General features: G+C 35.8%; 2 protein-coding genes and 2 pseudogenes across 2 annotated transcripts; all 4 read right to left on the bottom strand.

Annotated features, from left to right (window-relative positions):
* Positions 1–1,612: 1,612 nt before the first annotated feature.
* On the bottom strand, positions 1,613–3,470 carry LOC149058032 (uncharacterized; annotated as a pseudogene).
* Positions 3,471–4,944: 1,474 nt separating this feature from the next.
* On the bottom strand, positions 4,945–5,790 carry LOC149058031 (uncharacterized). Its single transcript, XM_089218287.1, has one exon. It carries the CDS (start codon positions 5,788–5,790, stop codon positions 4,945–4,947), a length of 846 nt encoding a protein of 281 aa, XP_089074413.1.
* Positions 5,791–10,730: 4,940 nt separating this feature from the next.
* On the bottom strand, positions 10,731–18,269 carry LOC149058029 (uncharacterized; annotated as a pseudogene).
* Positions 12,476–15,540, bottom strand: LOC149058030 (uncharacterized). The gene is made up of 4 exons (XM_089220492.1): positions 14,902–15,540; positions 14,198–14,490; positions 13,338–13,897; positions 12,476–13,020 (listed from the first exon to the last, which is right to left on the bottom strand). Exons 1-4 carry the CDS (start codon positions 15,538–15,540, stop codon positions 12,476–12,478), a joined length of 2,037 nt encoding a protein of 678 aa, XP_089076618.1.
* Positions 18,270–18,785: the final 516 nt, after the last annotated feature.

Raw genomic sequence — 18,785 nt, 5'->3', positions numbered from 1 at the left:
TTGAAATTTTTACAACATTGGATTTTCACTGGATTTCACATTTAGCGATTTTCTTATTTTGGTGTAACTCTAAAACAAATGATCGTAGATACTTGAAATTTTCACTGAATGTTTATCATTTTCTATATTTGATAAAATTTTCAAAATATTTAGATTTGTTTTGAGCTGTTTACTGAGATTTTAATTTTTCAACTTTTTTAGTTTTTTTTTCAATAAATATCGATGAAAATTTATTTGTCCGGTAGAGAAGCTTGAAAATTTAATACAAGGCTTTTAACACATTTTAACAATAGCAGTTGAAAAATAAAATAAATTCATAGTCACATTTTTTTTTTTTACAAGGATTCAAAGTTTGAATTTTGACAACATACGTAAAAATCACGAAAATTCATAAATTATTTTATGCTAGAAATTCATAAATAATTTTATTTTAAATCTAAGATTTGAAAATTTTTTCATAATCTATAATATATCCTAGACAGATAAACCATCTTCGCTCAGAATTGTTTTTCGTATACAATGATATAATATCATTGGATTCAAATTTAATTCCATCCATTACAGTAACCCACTTGTAAACTACTGTACAGCAGAGCAACATCCACGACTTACCCGCTTTTTTTTTGTTGCCCCTTCGTGTAAAATTCCTAAATACGGCCCTGACTCTAAGGGCGGTACAATAGTGGCTAGGATAGACCTAAGGTGGACTATTCGCGAATGTAACATAAGAACTAAAAGAAGTGAACGACTAAAGTGTACGCCATTTTTATGTAGTATATTAAAAAACCATATTCTTGAATTGGTATAGCATAATGCGTGTGCGTAATTATTCGTAGCTCTTTATGGTTACTCATTCACCATACGAGTAGATTGTTCGTAAGTCGTATTACAAAATTTAGATATTATCATTATCTAATTTTATTAATTTTATCAAAAAGTAGGTACCTATACGGTTATGCCCACCAAACAACAATTGTTAGGTAATTAAAATTGCAAGTTTTTAAATTTAAATCACCTCTTATAATTTGATATTTCGTTATTTATTCAAATAGATTTTTCACTTACTATACCGTAAGCCCGAATTTAAGTTATGGCTATTCAAAAATTTGAACAAATGATGATTTTACAAGAATTATAATTTTTAGTGTTGGAAGTCGTAAATACTCATCCTCGTCGAATATAGCGAACTCAAAATGTTTTTGAAGGTTCGTTCAATAATATATATTATGTTCTTTTTTATATTACAAGTTGTGATTGATTCTAAGCAATATTTACAATTTATTTCAAATTAAATACAGTATTTGTTGAATATATTCATTAAATAAACTAAATTGATAAAAATCAAACGCCGTGGGCGTGTACACCGATCCCGTTTTTCGAAAACGACATGCCCGCATTTCGTTAGTGGAACCAAGGCACCAGGTAAAGTGGTTAATGTACGGCGCCTGAGACTCCAGTTAACATCAGACACTGTTCGACTAGGTACCTCTGCACGGCGGCCGACATACGCTATCATAGGGCGACATTGTGGCAGTGGACGAGGCCGTTCTGCCGCTCGTGACAGCTCGGGCCGCGCACGTGGCCTGTTCGTGTTGGTTAGGTCGCACAAAGGTTATGGTACGCGGTGGAAATTGAAATATTTTCCACCTTTAGCGATGTACAGGGCCGCCGACCAGCATACGGACGTGGACATCAGAACAATGGCCGCGTAGAAATTGTGGCTGGGAACCTCCGTGGTCGTCCAATCGCAGTCCAACTGGCTGTGGCCCCGAGTACCGATACGACTACGGGTGACGTCCACTTCTTTTAGACGTCTGGTCGCCAGCGTGACGCCCCACAGTGCTGGATACCACCGTTCCGTGGCCCGTGCCGTCACGAGCGGCAGAACGTCCTCATCCAGCCACCGGCGCAGTGTGGCCCTGCGGGAGCGCATGTTGGCCGCCGTGGCCGTCGTGAGGTAGTCGAATAGCGTCTGATGGCAACCCGGGTTTCGGACGCCGTACAGCACCGACTTCCCCTGGCGCCATGGCACCACCAGCGAATTCGGTCGCGTGTCGTTGTCGAAAAGCGGTACGGGGTCGGTGTACGCGTCCTCGACGTCCACGGGGCCGGCTGCCGTTTTTGTCGGCCGCACTTGCCGCAGCAAACCATAACGGCTCACGTCCACGCCACCGCAACTCGTCCCCGCCGACAAGTCATCGTCACTGGGCCGAACCGTTGATCTTGGCAAGCGTTCGGATACTCGCCACGTCATTGACGACCCGTCCTCGTCGGACTGCTGATCGCTCATTATCGGTTTCGCCCAACCTCGGCCATCCGTGCCCAAAATGTGTCTGTTAAGCACGGTAATATTTTATTCTGTTATAGCCATAATAAAAACAATTAAAATCATTTAAAAGTATAAGTATACACTGCGAGACGGTTATTAGATTATACGATAATAAATTAATAACCGTACCAAATGAATAGTATTTAATTTTGTGAAGCAGGTTTACACAAATTAATTAAGTACGCTTAATTAATGGATGCGAGTTATAGTTGTACACGTATGAGTTCGGGATTCCTATAATAGTCGTAATTCACGTAATGACTAACGAGATCGGATGTAAACAGTACGATACGCGATACATTATTATACTACGTTAAGTTGTTCAAGTGGTTGATCATGAGGTTCGTGGTTGTTTTACCTATACATGTTGTACTGTCGCAAACTTGGCAAAGTAGCCTAAAAAACCGTTTGCAATCATTTGGTTATCGGCTAAAAAAACAAATTCATCGATAAGTAGGGACATTCGTTCGTAATCGTGTTATAAAAAAGGTAAAACGTTCGCAATCGTGTTATACCCGTTTTACCTATTCACGTTGTCCTGTAGGCAGTACCTACTCTTAATGGTGTAGTCATCCTTTTGCAAATTACTCGAGGTTTAAACATTTAAATATATTTACATTTTTACTAACACTGTCTTGTAACGACTAACAACGAAAAAAACACTAACTTGATGGTTTTATCAAGGTCGTGTAGCCGTTTGACCGTCGAGTATGTGGCCCGGCCCGCGTAGTACTGCTGTTTGACACGTGGCAACAGCTCGGTGTGTAGGTACCCTCCCAAAACGTCCACGACTAAGATCATAGCGCGTTTCTTGGCCACAGACGACACGATTTTCTTCGCTTGGCCTTTGATCACATTGAAGTATTCCAGAAATCTCTCACCGTCGCTGAAATTCGTACGGGGAATCAGCATCCCGATCGACTTACGGATCTGGAGTTCCATACGATCGGCGTACGTCCACGTCTTCCGATTGACGTCCGTGAGCTAGGACGGTTCCTTGCGAGTCCGGACTTTCGGTACCACCAAAGATCAATAATTGAAACAAGACTATCAACAGCAACACGTATTCATTGACCAACCGATATTGTCGTCCGTACTTTGCGTGACGGCCACTCGGCGTTGTATGATGTAGTGACGGCATGTGAGAAAATATAAATTAATAAAACAACAGATATAGATACAGATTAATATTGAACTTTGAACTTTGAACAATACATTATAAATAACAAATAGAACCCACGACACTTAGGAAATTGTATATAAATAAAAACATACAATCATACAAATCAATAATAATTATAACCATGGAAACTAAATGAATAGTAGTCAAACTGTCGGTTAACTCTTCAAGTCAAAAAGCTTTCACTCACACAAATATATTATCATAATGCAAAATTTAATGTCGTACCATTCAAAAACATATATCACGCGTGTGGTGTGATTACCTACGTAATGATTCCATGTGAGATAAATTAACACGTGTATTTTATTGGTTTTTGTTTTGTAAGAATATCTAGTGATTTATTTGGTTTAGTAATTACAATGATTATTAATTAAAACTTTGGAAGATACGAGAGTCCTAGGTTATTAAGTTATTGAGTAATATGGCTTTCTTCTATAATAACCCAGAATCTGAAGCTATTGTTAGATAAATTAATAAAGCAGGAATTAAGTACTTAGTTCATTTACTTTAATTAACAAAAACACAAAATGTCGTAGTAACTCACAAAATCCTTCACAGGCAACGATATCTCGGAAGTCCCTGCACAACTGACAAATGTTCACTCAAATGCTGAGTATACTGCCACGTTCCCCTTCTACGCTACCTTCATTTATCACATATAACAATATTAAAATAACAATATAATAAAATCAAAACTTGTGAATTTCTTATACGAAAAAATAAATATTTTTATGGTTTTTACTATTTTGAATGACAAAATGATTTTTTTCAATTGAAGAAAAATATGCGTATATATATTTATTGTAAGTTTAATGTATACAAATCGAATTTCAAACGAAAATTTAACTAGGTAGTTACAATAGTATCTAATTTAGTAACTGATATAATTTTTTTTTTTTATTAAAGCCGCAACAACCAAGATTATTGGCATATTGTACAATGTAAACATTATATTAGGTGCTAGATAATATTATGAATATTAAGTACAATGTAGATTATTTATAAAGGTATAACGTTAAAATATAGAAGTACAGCATTGGAAGTGAGAGAATGACGAAAAGAAAAAAAAATACAAGTACAAAATAGATACAAATACAAATACAAATGTCATATAAGGTTATACAATTTGGTTATTTTAAGAAACTTTATGATTTTGATAGTGTTTTTATGATCGGATCCAAGTGCTTCATATAGATGCTCAGGTATACTTAAGGCGGTTCTTGTGTCTACGTAGTTTCGACAGTATAGGAGGATATGTTTGACAGTTAAAACTTCCCCACAAGTTGTACATAGGTCTGGGTCTTCTCGTCTCATGATGTGACGATGTGTAAGCCAGGTATGTCCAATTCTTAGTCTGTTGATTACTACTTCATGACGTCTTTTGGTAAGGTAAGTTGGCCATGGGTTAATGGAGAGTTTAATTTCATTGAGTTTAGTTTGTGAAGAAGTCGCGATATTGCCACTTTTCCAGTGTCAGGGTCTGTATGACGCCCTTGATGTCACTCAGAGAACATGTTTGGACAGAGATGGCATCAGGAGAAGTTATGGCTCTTTTGGCATAGATGTCTGCTGTCTCGTTGCCTGGTATTCCAACGTGGCTGGGGATCCATAGCAGCGTTATGATTTGATTATTAATATTTAGTAGAGAGATCTGATTTTGGATTATTCTGGATATGGTGTTGGGTTGTTTTATATTTAAGATGCTGTTTAAAGCGCTAAGAGAGTCACTTAGTATTAATGCTCGGTCTATCTTTTGTTGTTTAACTATCTCAAATGCGTGTGAGATCGCAAGAGTTTCAGCTGTGAAAATGGAGCAGAAATCAGGGAGTTTGATCATTTTTATTACATTGTTGTAGTATACCGATGCCCCTACTCCTGTTTCAGTTTTAGATCCATCGGTATAAAATTTTGTGTGATCCTGGTAGTCTTCCAATATTGAATATGCCAGATTTCTAAATCTATTGTCCATGGTTTCGCGTTTGATATGTTGTGAGAGATCGATGTTGAAGTGTAGTTCCATTACCCATGGAGGACCGATAGGATGTTCGTGTTTAAGTATTTCTGAGCAGTTGAATTCAAAATTGTTGAGTTTTATTATGTTTTCCGAGTATGGGATGTTGTTATTTTGTGCTCTTCTAGCTTTTTGGATAATGGTGTTTTGCAGTATTTTTAGGTCGAGAGGAAGGGTGTTTGCAATAGTCAAAATGCTTGGGATTGGGCTGGAACGGAATGCGCCTGTGGCGAATCTCAGACCCGAGTTGTGGATAGTTTCTATCATTTTGAGTGAAGACTGTTTAACGTTAGAGAGGAGGAAGGCACCATATTCTAATTTGGTGAGAATAAGGGATTTATATATTTGTTTTAGAGAGGTTCCATTTGCTCCCCACGAAGTACGTGCTAGTAACATTATGATATTCAATTTTATTAGAGTTGCTTTTCTGATTTTTTTAAAATAGGCCTGCCACGTGATCTTGTTGTCAAAGGTAATCCCAAGGATCTTTATGATTTTGGAATATGGTATCGGGGTGTTGTTTAAACTTAAGTCTAGTTTTTTGTATTTTATGGGCCTGGCGAAGAAGGTGTACCGAGATTTTGAAGCAGAGAAGGAGAAACCAGTTTTAGAGAACCATAGGGTTAATGAGTTGATTGTATTCTGTAATGCTAGTTAGATGGAATTTGAGTTTTTTCCTCTACAGAGAATATTTAAGTCATCTGCAAAGAGAGTGGATTGAACTGGAAATTTAATATTCTAGCATATGTCGTTTATGACGATGAGGAATAGTGTAACTGAGATAGTAGAGCCTTTGGGAACACCGTTTTGTTGATTGAAGATGGAAGATAGATGGTTATTGATTTTAACTTGGAATGTCCTATCCGATAGGAAGTCCTTTATGTAGTATAAAATGTTGCCGTTGCATAGGATGTTCTGTAGTTTTTTTTAAGTATACCTGGTCTCCAGGTTGTAACGTAGACTTTGGCTATATCTAGGGAAACTAGACCTAATGCTTGTTTATTATGAAAAGTTTTTTCGATGTTTCCTTGGATGTCTTGTAGAGAGTTGCAGGTGCTCCTATGTTTTCGAAAGCCATTTTGTTGAGGAGTTAAGTAATTTGTTTTTTCTACAAACCACCGCAGTTTAGTATCGATGATATTTTCAAGTAGTTTGCACGTGGTATTCAATAAGGAGATGGGTCTGTAACTGTTTGACTTGAATTTGTCGTTTCCTGGTTTTAATATCAGGATCACTATTGAGTGTTTCCAAGCGTTGGGTAACTTACCACAGTTCCATATTTTGTTGTAGATGTGGATAATGTAAGATAGTTCTGAAGGTGGTAGATTCTGCAAGAAGATGTAAGGGATATCGTTAGGACCAGGGGATAAACTAGAGCATTTGTTCAGTGACCGATTTAGTTCGTTTAGAGAGATTGGAAGGTTAAGATGTATCTATTCTTATAACGAGGGAGAAATGTTTGAGATATACTGACTAATTCTATTTTGTATGTTGTTAGAGAGGAAGGTGTTATCATAGTTGTCGTCGGAACAGATGATTTGGAAAGATGCTCCTAGAAGGTTGGCCATATCATTTAGTTTAGTGTGTAGTGTATTTTCAATGATTAGGTGTGTGTGTTTTTCTCTGCTACGTCCACACAGGGATCTAACTTTACTCCAGATTATACTTGTGTCGGTTCTGGGTGCAATGCTTGAAGTAAATGTTTTCCATGATTTCTCTATACTAATTTTAACAAGATATTTTGTCTTCGCCCTTAGTTGCTTTAGTTTTATATGGTCTTCGGGTTTTCCCCAGTTTTGGAAGGTTTTTAGAGCTTTATTTTTGTTTTTGATTGTTTCTTTTATCTCAGAGCTCCGCCAAGGGACATTAGGTTTTGCTTTTGCACTTTTGGTTTTGCCTGCTGATAAATTGGCAGCATTGATTATTGTTTCAGTTTGTGAGTGACATCTGTATCGATTGGGAAGTCCCTTGGTGGAAGGTTCGTAGATAAATTAATTTCGATTAATTGTGAGAAGAGACTCCAGTTAGGGTTTTTGACTTTCCATTTGGGAGGAATTTTGAAGGGTGAAGTTTTAATGCGTTTAGGTTAAGTTCCATTTTTATAGTGATATGGTCAGTGTTGTATATCTCGGCTAGGATTGTGCATGAGATTCGCTGAGCTAGTGTTGGACTTGAAAGTGAAAGATCAATAGTTGAAAAAAGGCCGTTGGCCGGGTTAAGTCTAGTGTGTTCTCCATTATTAAGAAGGACTATATTCTCATTCTCTAGGATATTGTTGATTTCTTTACCTCTGAGGTCGGTTCTCTCCGATCCCCAGGTTTCACTGTGACTATTGAAGTCAACTTCGAGTATGAAAGGGTAAGGTAGTTGTTGAATTAAATTTTCTATATCTGAGGACGAGAGTGGTTTTTGATTGGGGATGTACAGGTTACAAATAGTGATATTGGATTCAAGTTGAATAGTGATAGCGATTGCTCCGAGAGGGGATTTTATCGGTATTTGTGTAGTAGGGTAGTCAGAACGAGCAAACATAGCCACTCCACCACTAGCTCTATCACATATTATACGGTTTGAGTAGTAGAGATTATAGTTTTTCACTGATGGAATATAAGTATCTCTGAGGTTGGTTTCTTGAAGACAGAGAAGTATAGGATTATATTTGTGGTTTAGTATTTGGATGTTGCTTAGTTTTTTAACTAGTCCATTTATGTTCCATTGTATAATATTTAAAGACATGTTGATTAAAAGAGAATAAAAAAAAAAAATTATTATTTACGAATATATTTTATAGTATAGAGAAATGGAATTGTTATTGTTGATCTGATTTGGTTTATTTTGAGGGGAGAGTTTTGAACAATAGGTTAGATGTTGTAGTAAGTCAGGACTTCATTGCACGATCAGTGATTAGTGGACGAATTTTTTCAACTAAATCTAGCATTTCAGAGATGTTAGAACTAATCTCATTACATAGTGGTGTGTGGATGTTAATATTAGGGTTTCTAAAGTTTTCCAAAACAATACTTAGATTGATCCAGTGTAACTGAGGTGTTCTCACTATTAGCAAAAAATGCAGCTGCTGGCTTTAGCATGGAGTCCAATTTGTTATCTTCAGTCGAGGTTAGAGAGTTGGTTCTAGAGCGGATTTTTGCTTTTTTTTGTCGGGTTGATTGAGAGACATTTAGATGCTGGTGCTGTGGGGGAGAGAGGAGATTTTGGTGTGTTAGTATCAGATAGTGATCTTTTGAAGTTGGTATTGGTTGATGTTTCCATTGTTTCTTGATTTGTTACGTCGATTGTGCTGGGTAAAGGTGAAAAGGTAAAGGCGAAGATTCATCTTGTTTTTCCTCATTCCAGTCCATGATGTTTTGTATTGGGGTTGCGTCTATTAGGGAGAGTTCGGGGAGCTGGATATCTTCTAAAAACTCTACTGGTTGATCATCGTTGGTTTTAATTATGTTGATTGAGGTTTGAAAATTATTGGTGATATGTGTATACTGTATCTGGCATGCAGCTAGATGGGGTTTGTTTTTTACATGACGCAGACGTGTGTCCTACTGCCTTGCATAAGAAACAGGTAATTCTGTCATCAGTAAAAAATATTCTAAACTGAGTTTGATTAAAGTTGATAACTAACGATCCGGGTAGATTTGTGATGTCTTCTTGATTGATGAACATTTGACGGCGAAAGCTAAGGATATGTTTATATCCCTCGATGTTAATACCAGCTTTTATGTGGGTTAGATGTGAGACTGGGATCATGTTGATATTTTTTAGTGCATCGAGAATAGTTTGATTTGGTACAGATGGACACACGTTTGATATCGTAATTTTTTTTTGCTGGGTTAATAAATCTGCGGATAGGGATTTTATGTTCGTTTATTGAGATTATTTTGAATTTTTCTAGAAGTGTTTCGACGAGGGCCTCTTTGCTAGAGAGAAATATACAGAAACGATTGTTTGATATCCTTGACGTGAATATTATGTTTCGTGGAGAGGTCAATTTTCCTATGGCTAATATGTATTCTAATTGCCGGACACCTTCTATGGAGTTAAAGACGATTGCTTGCTCCCTAGACGGAGTTTTTTCGTTTGCCGTAATTGAGGCAAAACTGAACGGTTGTTTTGAGCTATTTAAAGAGTTGGTTGAATGTTGTCGACGTTACTGGCAATTACGTTTTGGTTATCAGAGAAGGAGAGGTTATCATGGTGATTAGTGGCGACAATAGTATGATGAGCATCGATGCTAGCGGAGGTTGAAGTAGAGGGTGTACACAATGAAATGAGAACGCTCTTGTCTACGGTGCCATTTGCGTTAGTCCTATTCGAACTTTGGTTTTTAAGTAGAGTATTTGCTCCGCCATAGGTCGGAATTTGTTTAGCAGTAGTTTTGGATAATGTTTTAACAGTCGGTGACTTCGGGGGAATGGTAGTGTTATTTCTGTTAAGTGTTTTTTTTGTTATAGGTGGGTTTGCCTATTGTATCTTTATTGCCCATTACGTTGTGTAATCCACGTTAGATAATAAAACTAATGATCATATTACTTGGACGTCGACCAGCAGCGTAATTAACGAAGTGCTATCGGAAGCTATAAAAGCGCACGGTTGCGAAAGATATACACGTGTTGTTCAGTCGGAGGTAGAACACGCACTGGTTATAAGTTTATGTCAATGAAAAAGTGGGCAAATATATTCTGTGTTTCACAATGCTACTTCGCTAACCCAATTGACCAATTACACGTTTGAAACTAAATTATTATGAGAGTATTCATAATATGAAATTATAAATATGTATGCTGACATTCAAAAAGTGAAAAAATAATCAATGATAATGATATACCTAAGTTAAAATTAATTTTTTTTTTTTTAAATAATGTGTCTTATTATTACTTCAAATTATGTAAAAAAAAAAAAATATTTCCAGGAACATGAATTACTTTCAAGAAAAATCCCTTTATAATTTGTATATTATACTAGCTGATCCCGTGCACTTCGTTGCCCGTTAAATATACCATCTCCATATGACTCAAATTTTATTCAATTTTATTTGTTATTTGTTATTTAATTTAACTTGTATCACCTCCCAGTACTCGTCCTGTCGGGGCGAAAAATTCTCCTGAACAGAACCGTCACCCTGGTGATAGGGTGGTGTGAATAAAAAATAATTAAATAAAACATATATAAGCATAATATAATATAATACAATATAATCATTTGTGTTCATGAAATAAAGTTTGTAATTGTTTTACAATAGACCTCTTTACTAAATTATTATGTGCACAACGCAGATCAATTTCTTGTAGTGAATTGCCCATAAAATAAATTTGCAAGAATTTGTAGTTTCTATCTGACACTGGTAACAGTGAACCTGTTCTGTGATATATTTGGCCTTGCATCTGTAAATTAAAAAAAAATATTATGTTTGTACCAAACACAATAAAATAAAATAAAATAAATAAGCAATGTGGGGTATAAATTTATTGATTGTCAGTGATCAAACTTAAATAATATTTGTTCTTAAAAATTATATCTGTCTCCTAATTTGAATCACCAAATAATATTTAATATGCTTAGGTACCTCAATGTGTAATATTTAGTTGTAGGTAACTAAATTGAATTAATACAATTTCATGTACATTTCGAGACGAATCGACTAAAAAATTTAAAAATCGATGTATATTTGAATAACTATAAATACAATTTTATGTATATTTTGAGACGAATCGACGAAAAATTTTAAAAATCCATGAATATTTGAATCATCAAATAATTATATTGGGTTTCAAAATAATAAAAGTGTCGCTAAAACTGAATCACCAAATAATATGATGACTAAGTGACACATTGTAACGTCACAGAATTTTGACGCTTTTTATTAGAATATTACATAATATCATTATTATAACCTTACTAGCTGAACCCCTGCACTTCGTAGCCCGTTAAAAATTCTCTTTTATGGTCCATAGTTCATATTGTGTGTTAAATTAATTTCATCTGATGATGCTATCAGTATATTTTTATACATAATAGCCGACCCGTCACAGCTTCGCCCGTGATTGGTTGTTTATTTTGCCTTCGGACCATGATATGTAGAATTTTTTATTCAAATATTATTGTTTATTGTGATCGGCTAGTAAATATAAAAAACGGTTTCTAGCGTTATAAATGATAAAAATAAATACTGATAAAAAAGAAATGATTTATGGTTGATAAAGATTTATTAAAGAAAATTTATTAAAGATTTATTAAAATTTATTAAAGAAAAAAAAAGAATTAAAATATGAATTTTATAAGACTTCTGAGTATATGATGTTTTTTGTTATATTTCCTGTTGAAATTAAAATCATAAGATGATTCGGGTCTCCAGTTCGAGAAAATGCCACGTATAATTGCCCATGTGAAAAGCACTCTGTACGAAGATCTACGCCAACGTACTTGAATGTTTGACCTTGTGCTTTGTTTATGGTAATGGCAAAAGAAACTTTAACCGGGAATTGAAGCCGTTTGAAAGAAAACGGCAAGTCAGAGGGAATCATGGGAATTCTTGGAATAAATGCAATTTCTCCTTTCGCTGGCCCTGTAAGAATTACGGCTTCTATAATATTATTTCGCAACGATTTTATTTGTAATCTTGTACCGTTACATAAGTTCGGTGGTTGAAGATTACGTAATAATGTAATTGGAGCACCAATTTTTAATTTTAGTTTATGAGGAGGAAATCCCGAAGGAGAAAGAGAATTGAGAAATTCTTGTGGATAATGAATAGCATCATCTGTTGATGTAACTGTATCAATAGATAGATATTCACGTGAGTGTCCATCGAATTTTAGAAGGATGATATCATTAATTTCTTCTGCTGTTACATTTCTTGGAGAGATTATAGCTCTTTCACATAACCACTGATCTGATTTATTGGACAGATTAAAAAGGTCTGGATAAACTGTAGAAATCAACTCTAACACGTTATGACCACCCGTCCAATCGTGTGATTGACAGAAATGTAACCATTTTCATTTTCTAAAGTTCCATTTCCAATTTTCAACAACTGTGCTGGAAAAATATCGTCCCCTCCGCATAAATAAACTCTCATGTTTGTTCGCAAATAAAGTTTTTCAACATAGTTCCATATATGGGAAGATTTTAAGCAAGCATTAACGACATCAGCTCGAGTACCTTTAGGGATTACTGGTAAGGTTTGACGGAAATCACCAGCGAAAACGAATGTTATGCCACCCATAGACTTATTATTACACCTAAGATCTTTTAATGTTCGATCAATTGCTTCGATATGTGATCTGTGACTCATTGTACACTCATCCCACACAACGAATGAGGTTTTTTGAAGAATTTTTCCATGAGGGCCATTTTTACGAATCGGACAAACGTATTCTGTATCAAATAATACATTTAACGGTAACTTGAAAGTCGAGTGAGCAGTTCTGCCGCCACTAAGGAGAGTTGCTGCTATACCAGATGAAGCTACTGCTAATGCAACTTTACCTGAGGATCTAATTTGAGCCAACAACAAATTAATTAGGAATGTTTTTCCTGTACCACCCGGAGCATCTAAAAAAAAACTCTTCCTTGATGATTCATTACGCTTTCTGTAATAACATTAAAAGCATATTTTTGATCATTTACTAATTTTGGTAAATTGATTTCTACAAATTCTTGTAATCGGTTATTATCGTAAGAACGCAAAATTGAGAATTCAAAAGGATCAGATGCATTTTCATTTCGAACAGGTGAGTTCATTCCAAATTCAGTTAAATATTTTTCAGACAGAAAAACAATTTTATCTTCTATTTCAATCAAACCTTTATTAAATATTTCATCAGAAAAAGTAAATTGCAAGTCATTTAATCGAGTGCGCTCTGTAAGAAGAATATCTTCACAAAAATCATTTCTGAACTGTTCCCACAAAGATTGAGGTTCAGATGGTTGGCAGAAAACTATGATTATTGCGAATAATTCTCTTAATTTTGAAGGACTTTCTGAAAGAGTTGCCTCCGCTAGAGTATTTTTCCATTGCTCGTCATTTTCTAAAAGCCCAAGAGCAAAACAGGAAGCTTTAAAAGTCGCGTGAATGACTCCATCAAAGGCCTTCAAGCTTTCAAATGAAGTAGGACCTTGTACATAATTTAGTAACAATCTTAAATGGAAGCACTCACTTTGATTTGGGTGAATCGTGTAAATTCTACCAATGGCAGTGTCCATTTTTATTCCTGGCCAACCTGGAACATCTTTTCCCCGTCTTCTCTTTAACCAGCCTCTGCTATTATCCCAGGTGTAATAAGAAGGAACTTCATGATAGAACAGTGTTTTCGCAAAATCATCATGTGAACACAGTTCAAAAAATGCAGTTAGTGTCGTTTTTCTTGGATTTTCAATAACTTGATGAAGATTATTATCATTAAAGAAAACACGCTGTCCATTTTCTAGATGAACAGCCAAGTGCTGAACTGTCGGATCTCTATCATGGATTTCAAAATTGAAAATTCTCCAAAACGCTTCAGAAGTACATATGTATCGACCATTCAAAAAATTTGTAATCTCATCGTTTTCACGATTAACAGAAAAAGTAGCTCTATCTGATCCTTTATTAATATATTTACATATGTATTTTATCGCTTTAACCGTATGACAGTATTCTACGTTAATATGCGCATTAAAGCACCTAGATAGCACTGGACAATACGGTACAACCCAACGGTTGTCAACCACGATTTCTGTTTTACCACGAACTTTTAATATTGCAGTATAACCTCCATCATCTGGTGATCTCCGTCGGTAAGTCGGATAACCATCATCTCCAGTTTGAGTATCCTTGACCAATTTGTGAGGGTATTTCTTACTACATTTTCCAATATTCATACATGGCGATCTAATATTTAACTCGCCGCATGGGCCATGAATCATATTCTTGCAAACTATTTCATAAAGTATAGGATCTCTGTCTTTGTTTGGTATCTCGGCAGAAATAATTTTATCAATTTCATCTGGCTGAATTTTCGTTTGTAACCACAAAAGAATGTGGCAGTGTGGCAAACCTCGTTTTTGCCATTCAACACTGTAAACATAACAATTTACATCTCCGAAAATATATTTATTTTTTAATACATGCATAAACTTTTTTAGTTTGAGATGAAAAACTCTAGAGATTATATCGTGTCTATCAAACGACTTTTGATCTTGAAATAATTCATTTTTTATTTCCGGCCATTCCGGGTTGCATGTAAAAGTAATAAATAAATCTGGACGGCCAAATTTACGAACATAAGTCATGGCATCCTGATTTTTTTCATGCATGTAACGTGGGGAGCCAGTAAAAGAGGAAGGAAGAATTACTTGTTGCCCAACGTTATTAGCATTAATATTTGCATCATTGTTAACAGCATCTCGGAGGTGAACATAATCATCCGCACGTAGTTGTTTTTGATGGTTACGAATAAAGTGTAGTCTTTCAGAAATCAATTTTGCCATCATATCTACGGCGAATTGGCTGAATAATGTTTTGTAATAATGTAGATGATTTAGACTTGTTTCTCTAACCATAAACCTATAAGAATAAAATTGCATGCAGGATACAGTTTTGGTTCGATTCTGGTTATTTTCCTGTAATATATTAATGTGATAACCGTCTTCGCCTCTAGTATACATCAATGGATATTGCAGTGCATCATAAGATCTATTCAATTCGGAAACTCGACTCAATTGTCCACTCCGACCGTGCAGAACTATATCTCTGGGACCTTTATCTTCATTAACTAATAATACAGCTACTTCATCGATGGTAGGTGCATTATATTGACCTCTGTGTTCATCTTGAGGAACTCTGTCAGCATGAATAATTAACTTAAAGTTTTGCAACTCATCAAAAGACCTCGACTCCAGATTAGATCTAAAGCTCTGTATGAGGTGATTATTTTCACGCAAAACTGTTTGCAATGATTCAATGAGACCTCTTTTCATATTTGGAATCATATTTGTTCGAATAGATATTTGATCCGACTCTGACATAAAATATATTTGTAAAAATTTAGCATTATTTCCAATTTCGGGTAATAAACTACCTATTAAATGATGCACTTGACCCTGAATTTTAAAAGAGAGCATGAAGTTCCCTTCACTTATTTCGTTTGCTCCAAACGATGTCATTTGAAACAGAGTGTTATACCGTCTAGAATTATCAAAGAAATGTTTTGATAGAGGGTGAGAATTATCAATTAAACTTTTAATTAGGTCTGGAAGATCCTCAAATTGGTGTAAAACAACTTTACCGTCAGCGCAGCAAAGTCCATGGGTTTCATCTTTCCATTTTTTTGCATGGCACTTAGGACATAATATAGTCATTCGTCCAATTTGAAGCGCTTTAATATTTAAATAATCAATCTCGGATTGATAATTAAACGCTGATTTCATACTCAAAGCGTTACGTTGCTCCTGAGCACGTGTTTGAGAACGTTCTGGTGTGTTATTTTGTTGCCTTCTGTTATACATTCGAGATGCATTGGCAGTTCTTCTGCTAATGCGTGCTCTTTGCGCTCTCGGCATGATAATGAATTGGCCACTTACTCAAAATTTGGGTAAGAAAAAAAGGTAAAAAAACTAAGTACAAATTATGCCAGTGTGCTGATGCCAGTGACTGATGTTCTCTTAGATTGTTTACTATAATGTAATATTACAAAAACTTTAGCCACAGCAACGCGTGGCCGGGTCGGCTATATAGTAATATTATAATATACAAACCTATAGAACCGTAACAACTAAAAATATTTAGTATATTTTTTGGCCGAAAGAGGGCGCCACTACTTTGATTCTGTTTTTGATTTTGTATGAACTTTATACTTTTTTTTTATTGACAAAAGTGTTACTATAACCTTCAGCGGAGTGTCGGGTTTCAGCCAAAAAAAATTTCAACCAAATCGGTTCAGTAGTTTTCTCGGTTAGCGCGGTCTAAGAAAAACCCTTACAATTTTATATAATAGTATAGATAATATGTCCACGTCCTTTTATTATATAACTCATAGTATTTCCATAATCTCTATTATTATGCATGCGCTCATTAAATATTATAATGACAAAAACACTGTTATGTAATACTAGTCCCCTGACCTCCCCCACATGCAGTGTCCATCGCATCGATGTCGCAGAGGGCGCTCCGCCGTTGCTGTTGGGCGTCGCGGTCGTAGCCGCTGGCGTAGCCGCTGGCGTATACGGACAGGGCAACCTGTTTTCCCACTAATGTATATTATATGAAAGTTCCCGACGCGACGCACTGACCAACCCCCTACCCAAGAACATCGAGACGCCGGAACGGCCTACGACCAGCCACCGACGTATACTACCGAGCTGTCTGTTTTTCGCCACCATCGATGACCGATCTCCGGTGTTCGTTTTTTGTTTCTGCTCAACGCCATTGACTCTCGCAACACGTCTCCCGGACTCAAACTTTTTGTTATTTGTTTTCACCATCGGCGGAATACCACCATGATGGGCTGAAGTGACGTCATAGGCCCGAGGCGGGCGAAGCCATCTCAAACATCATCAACTCAGTACAAGCAGTCGTCGTCAAGTATTATTTTTCCCCCAACATTCCCCTTTTTTCATTTTGATTATGTATCACCCTAGTTTTTTTATATACTCAGATTTTCCTCAGAGGTGCCCCGGTAACCGTCCTGCGGAGCCGTGGGTCGTTTCTTTAATACATCTAAATATATAATGCGTCATACCGACGTATGATTATCATTCCGTGCCGGTAACCGCTTGTTGGAGCTGTAGCATTATCTTATATATTTTTCCCTGTATTTTGTGCACTTTGCCATGTGCCAAATATTATATATTTTTTCCCTGTATTTTGTGCACTTTGCCATGTGCCAAATATTATATATTTTTTCCCTGTATTTTGTGCACTTTGCCATGTGCCAAATATTATATATTTTTGAATTGCACTTGCCATGTACCTCATTTTATATTATTTTATTCATATTGTTTAAAACACACCCTTTTCTTAAAACCGTGTAAAATATAACTATATGATTACCTTATATTTTGTCACATTTTTTTATTAATATTATTTATTTTACATTTTTTTTCCCCAATATAAATCCTCGGCATTCATTTGCCGTTGCGTGTATCAAAGCCTATGAGCTCCACCGACTTGGCCTTCGGGTCATCACGCGGTGCGGCTCCTAGGTCACGACAGAAGTGTTCCCCTTTTGTCGTGGGTGGTTTTCGGTAGGTAAAATGCCCGAATTCTCACAACATCTTAACTTAGGTGACAGAAAATATTGTTCCCTAAAATAATTATGATTAACTGCTATAATACATACCTTGAAAGTTGGCATAACATTTTCCCGAACTACATATATTGCCCCAAATGAAGTCATTTGAAAGCAATTGTTATATTGTTGGATATTTGTCAAAAAGTGTACGGAATCTGTTCCAATTCCTGAAACTAATGAGTACAATGGCTCTAGTGGTGGATCCAATGGTATCAATTTCACTTAACCATTTGCGCAACACAATCCATTGGCTTCGTTTTTGTATTTCAAAGCCTTACAATATGAGCAAACCGAGTTCATAGAACCAATAACAACACAGTGGTAGTTACTGTAGTCAATTGACACAGTGTAACTGAAAGCAGCTCGATTCAAACTTGCGCGATTATTAGTTGAATGTCGCGAACGCGCTTGGTTTGTAGCATTTCGAGTTTTTCTACCTAAATTGCTTCGTCGTATAGGAGGCATACAAAATATAAATTATTGTGTCACATGCAATAATTAGTGATCATAGGTAACTTAACACTGCACAAAACACGATATACGAATTTAATTCGTGTATCAGTTGACAAAAGCAAACTCGGTAGAGTAGGTAACAGAAAATCCAAGAAAAACAACACTTACGACATATTGAAATTTTGTTGATGTTTCAATTTAATGTACGTCTTTAAATAATAAACATACACGAATAATTAATAAAATGTGTAATGGCATTGTAAATTGTTCATATACCAAATCGTTATAATTTTAATCGTTGATTAACAGAGAGCTCACCTTAGATCATATACGTATATGATCTAAGGAGCTCACAAATAATCGACCACCATAGATGATTTTCTTGATCAGTGATTACATTGCCATGGAGACGATCCTTGTTATATTATCCATATTATAGTAAGGGCTGTTTTAAAAAGAAAAGGGCTGGTTTTAAGGTCTTTCCAGCAATTATTCGAATTTTTCTCGCTGTAAAAACCATACTTAGAC

This window comes from Diuraphis noxia, unplaced genomic scaffold, assembly GCF_037042655.1.
Source record: "Diuraphis noxia isolate RWA-SAM2 unplaced genomic scaffold, SU_Dnox_SAM2 contig0002, whole genome shotgun sequence".
NCBI lineage: Eukaryota > Metazoa > Arthropoda > Insecta > Hemiptera > Aphididae > Diuraphis > Diuraphis noxia.
The sequence above is the reverse complement of the archived record's forward strand: the minus strand, read 5'-3'. Positions and strand labels throughout refer to the sequence as shown.

Excerpts from the sequence above, each read along its gene's own strand:
- LOC149058030 (XM_089220492.1), bottom strand. The coding sequence starts at position 15,540 with ATGTCAGAGTCGGATCAAATATCTATTCGAACAAATATGATTCCAAAT. Across the intron at positions 13,898-14,197 it reads TATTGTCCAGTGCTATCTAG|AAAAACGACACTAACTGCAT; the intron begins GTGCTTTAATGC and ends TGAAAATCCAAG. Across the intron at positions 13,021-13,337 it reads TGATGAAATATTTAATAAAG|GTAAAGTTGCATTAGCAGTA; the intron begins GTTTGATTGAAA and ends TTAGATCCTCAG.
- LOC149058031 (XM_089218287.1), bottom strand. The coding sequence starts at position 5,790 with ATGATAGAAACTATCCACAACTCGGGTCTGAGATTCGCCACAGGCGCA.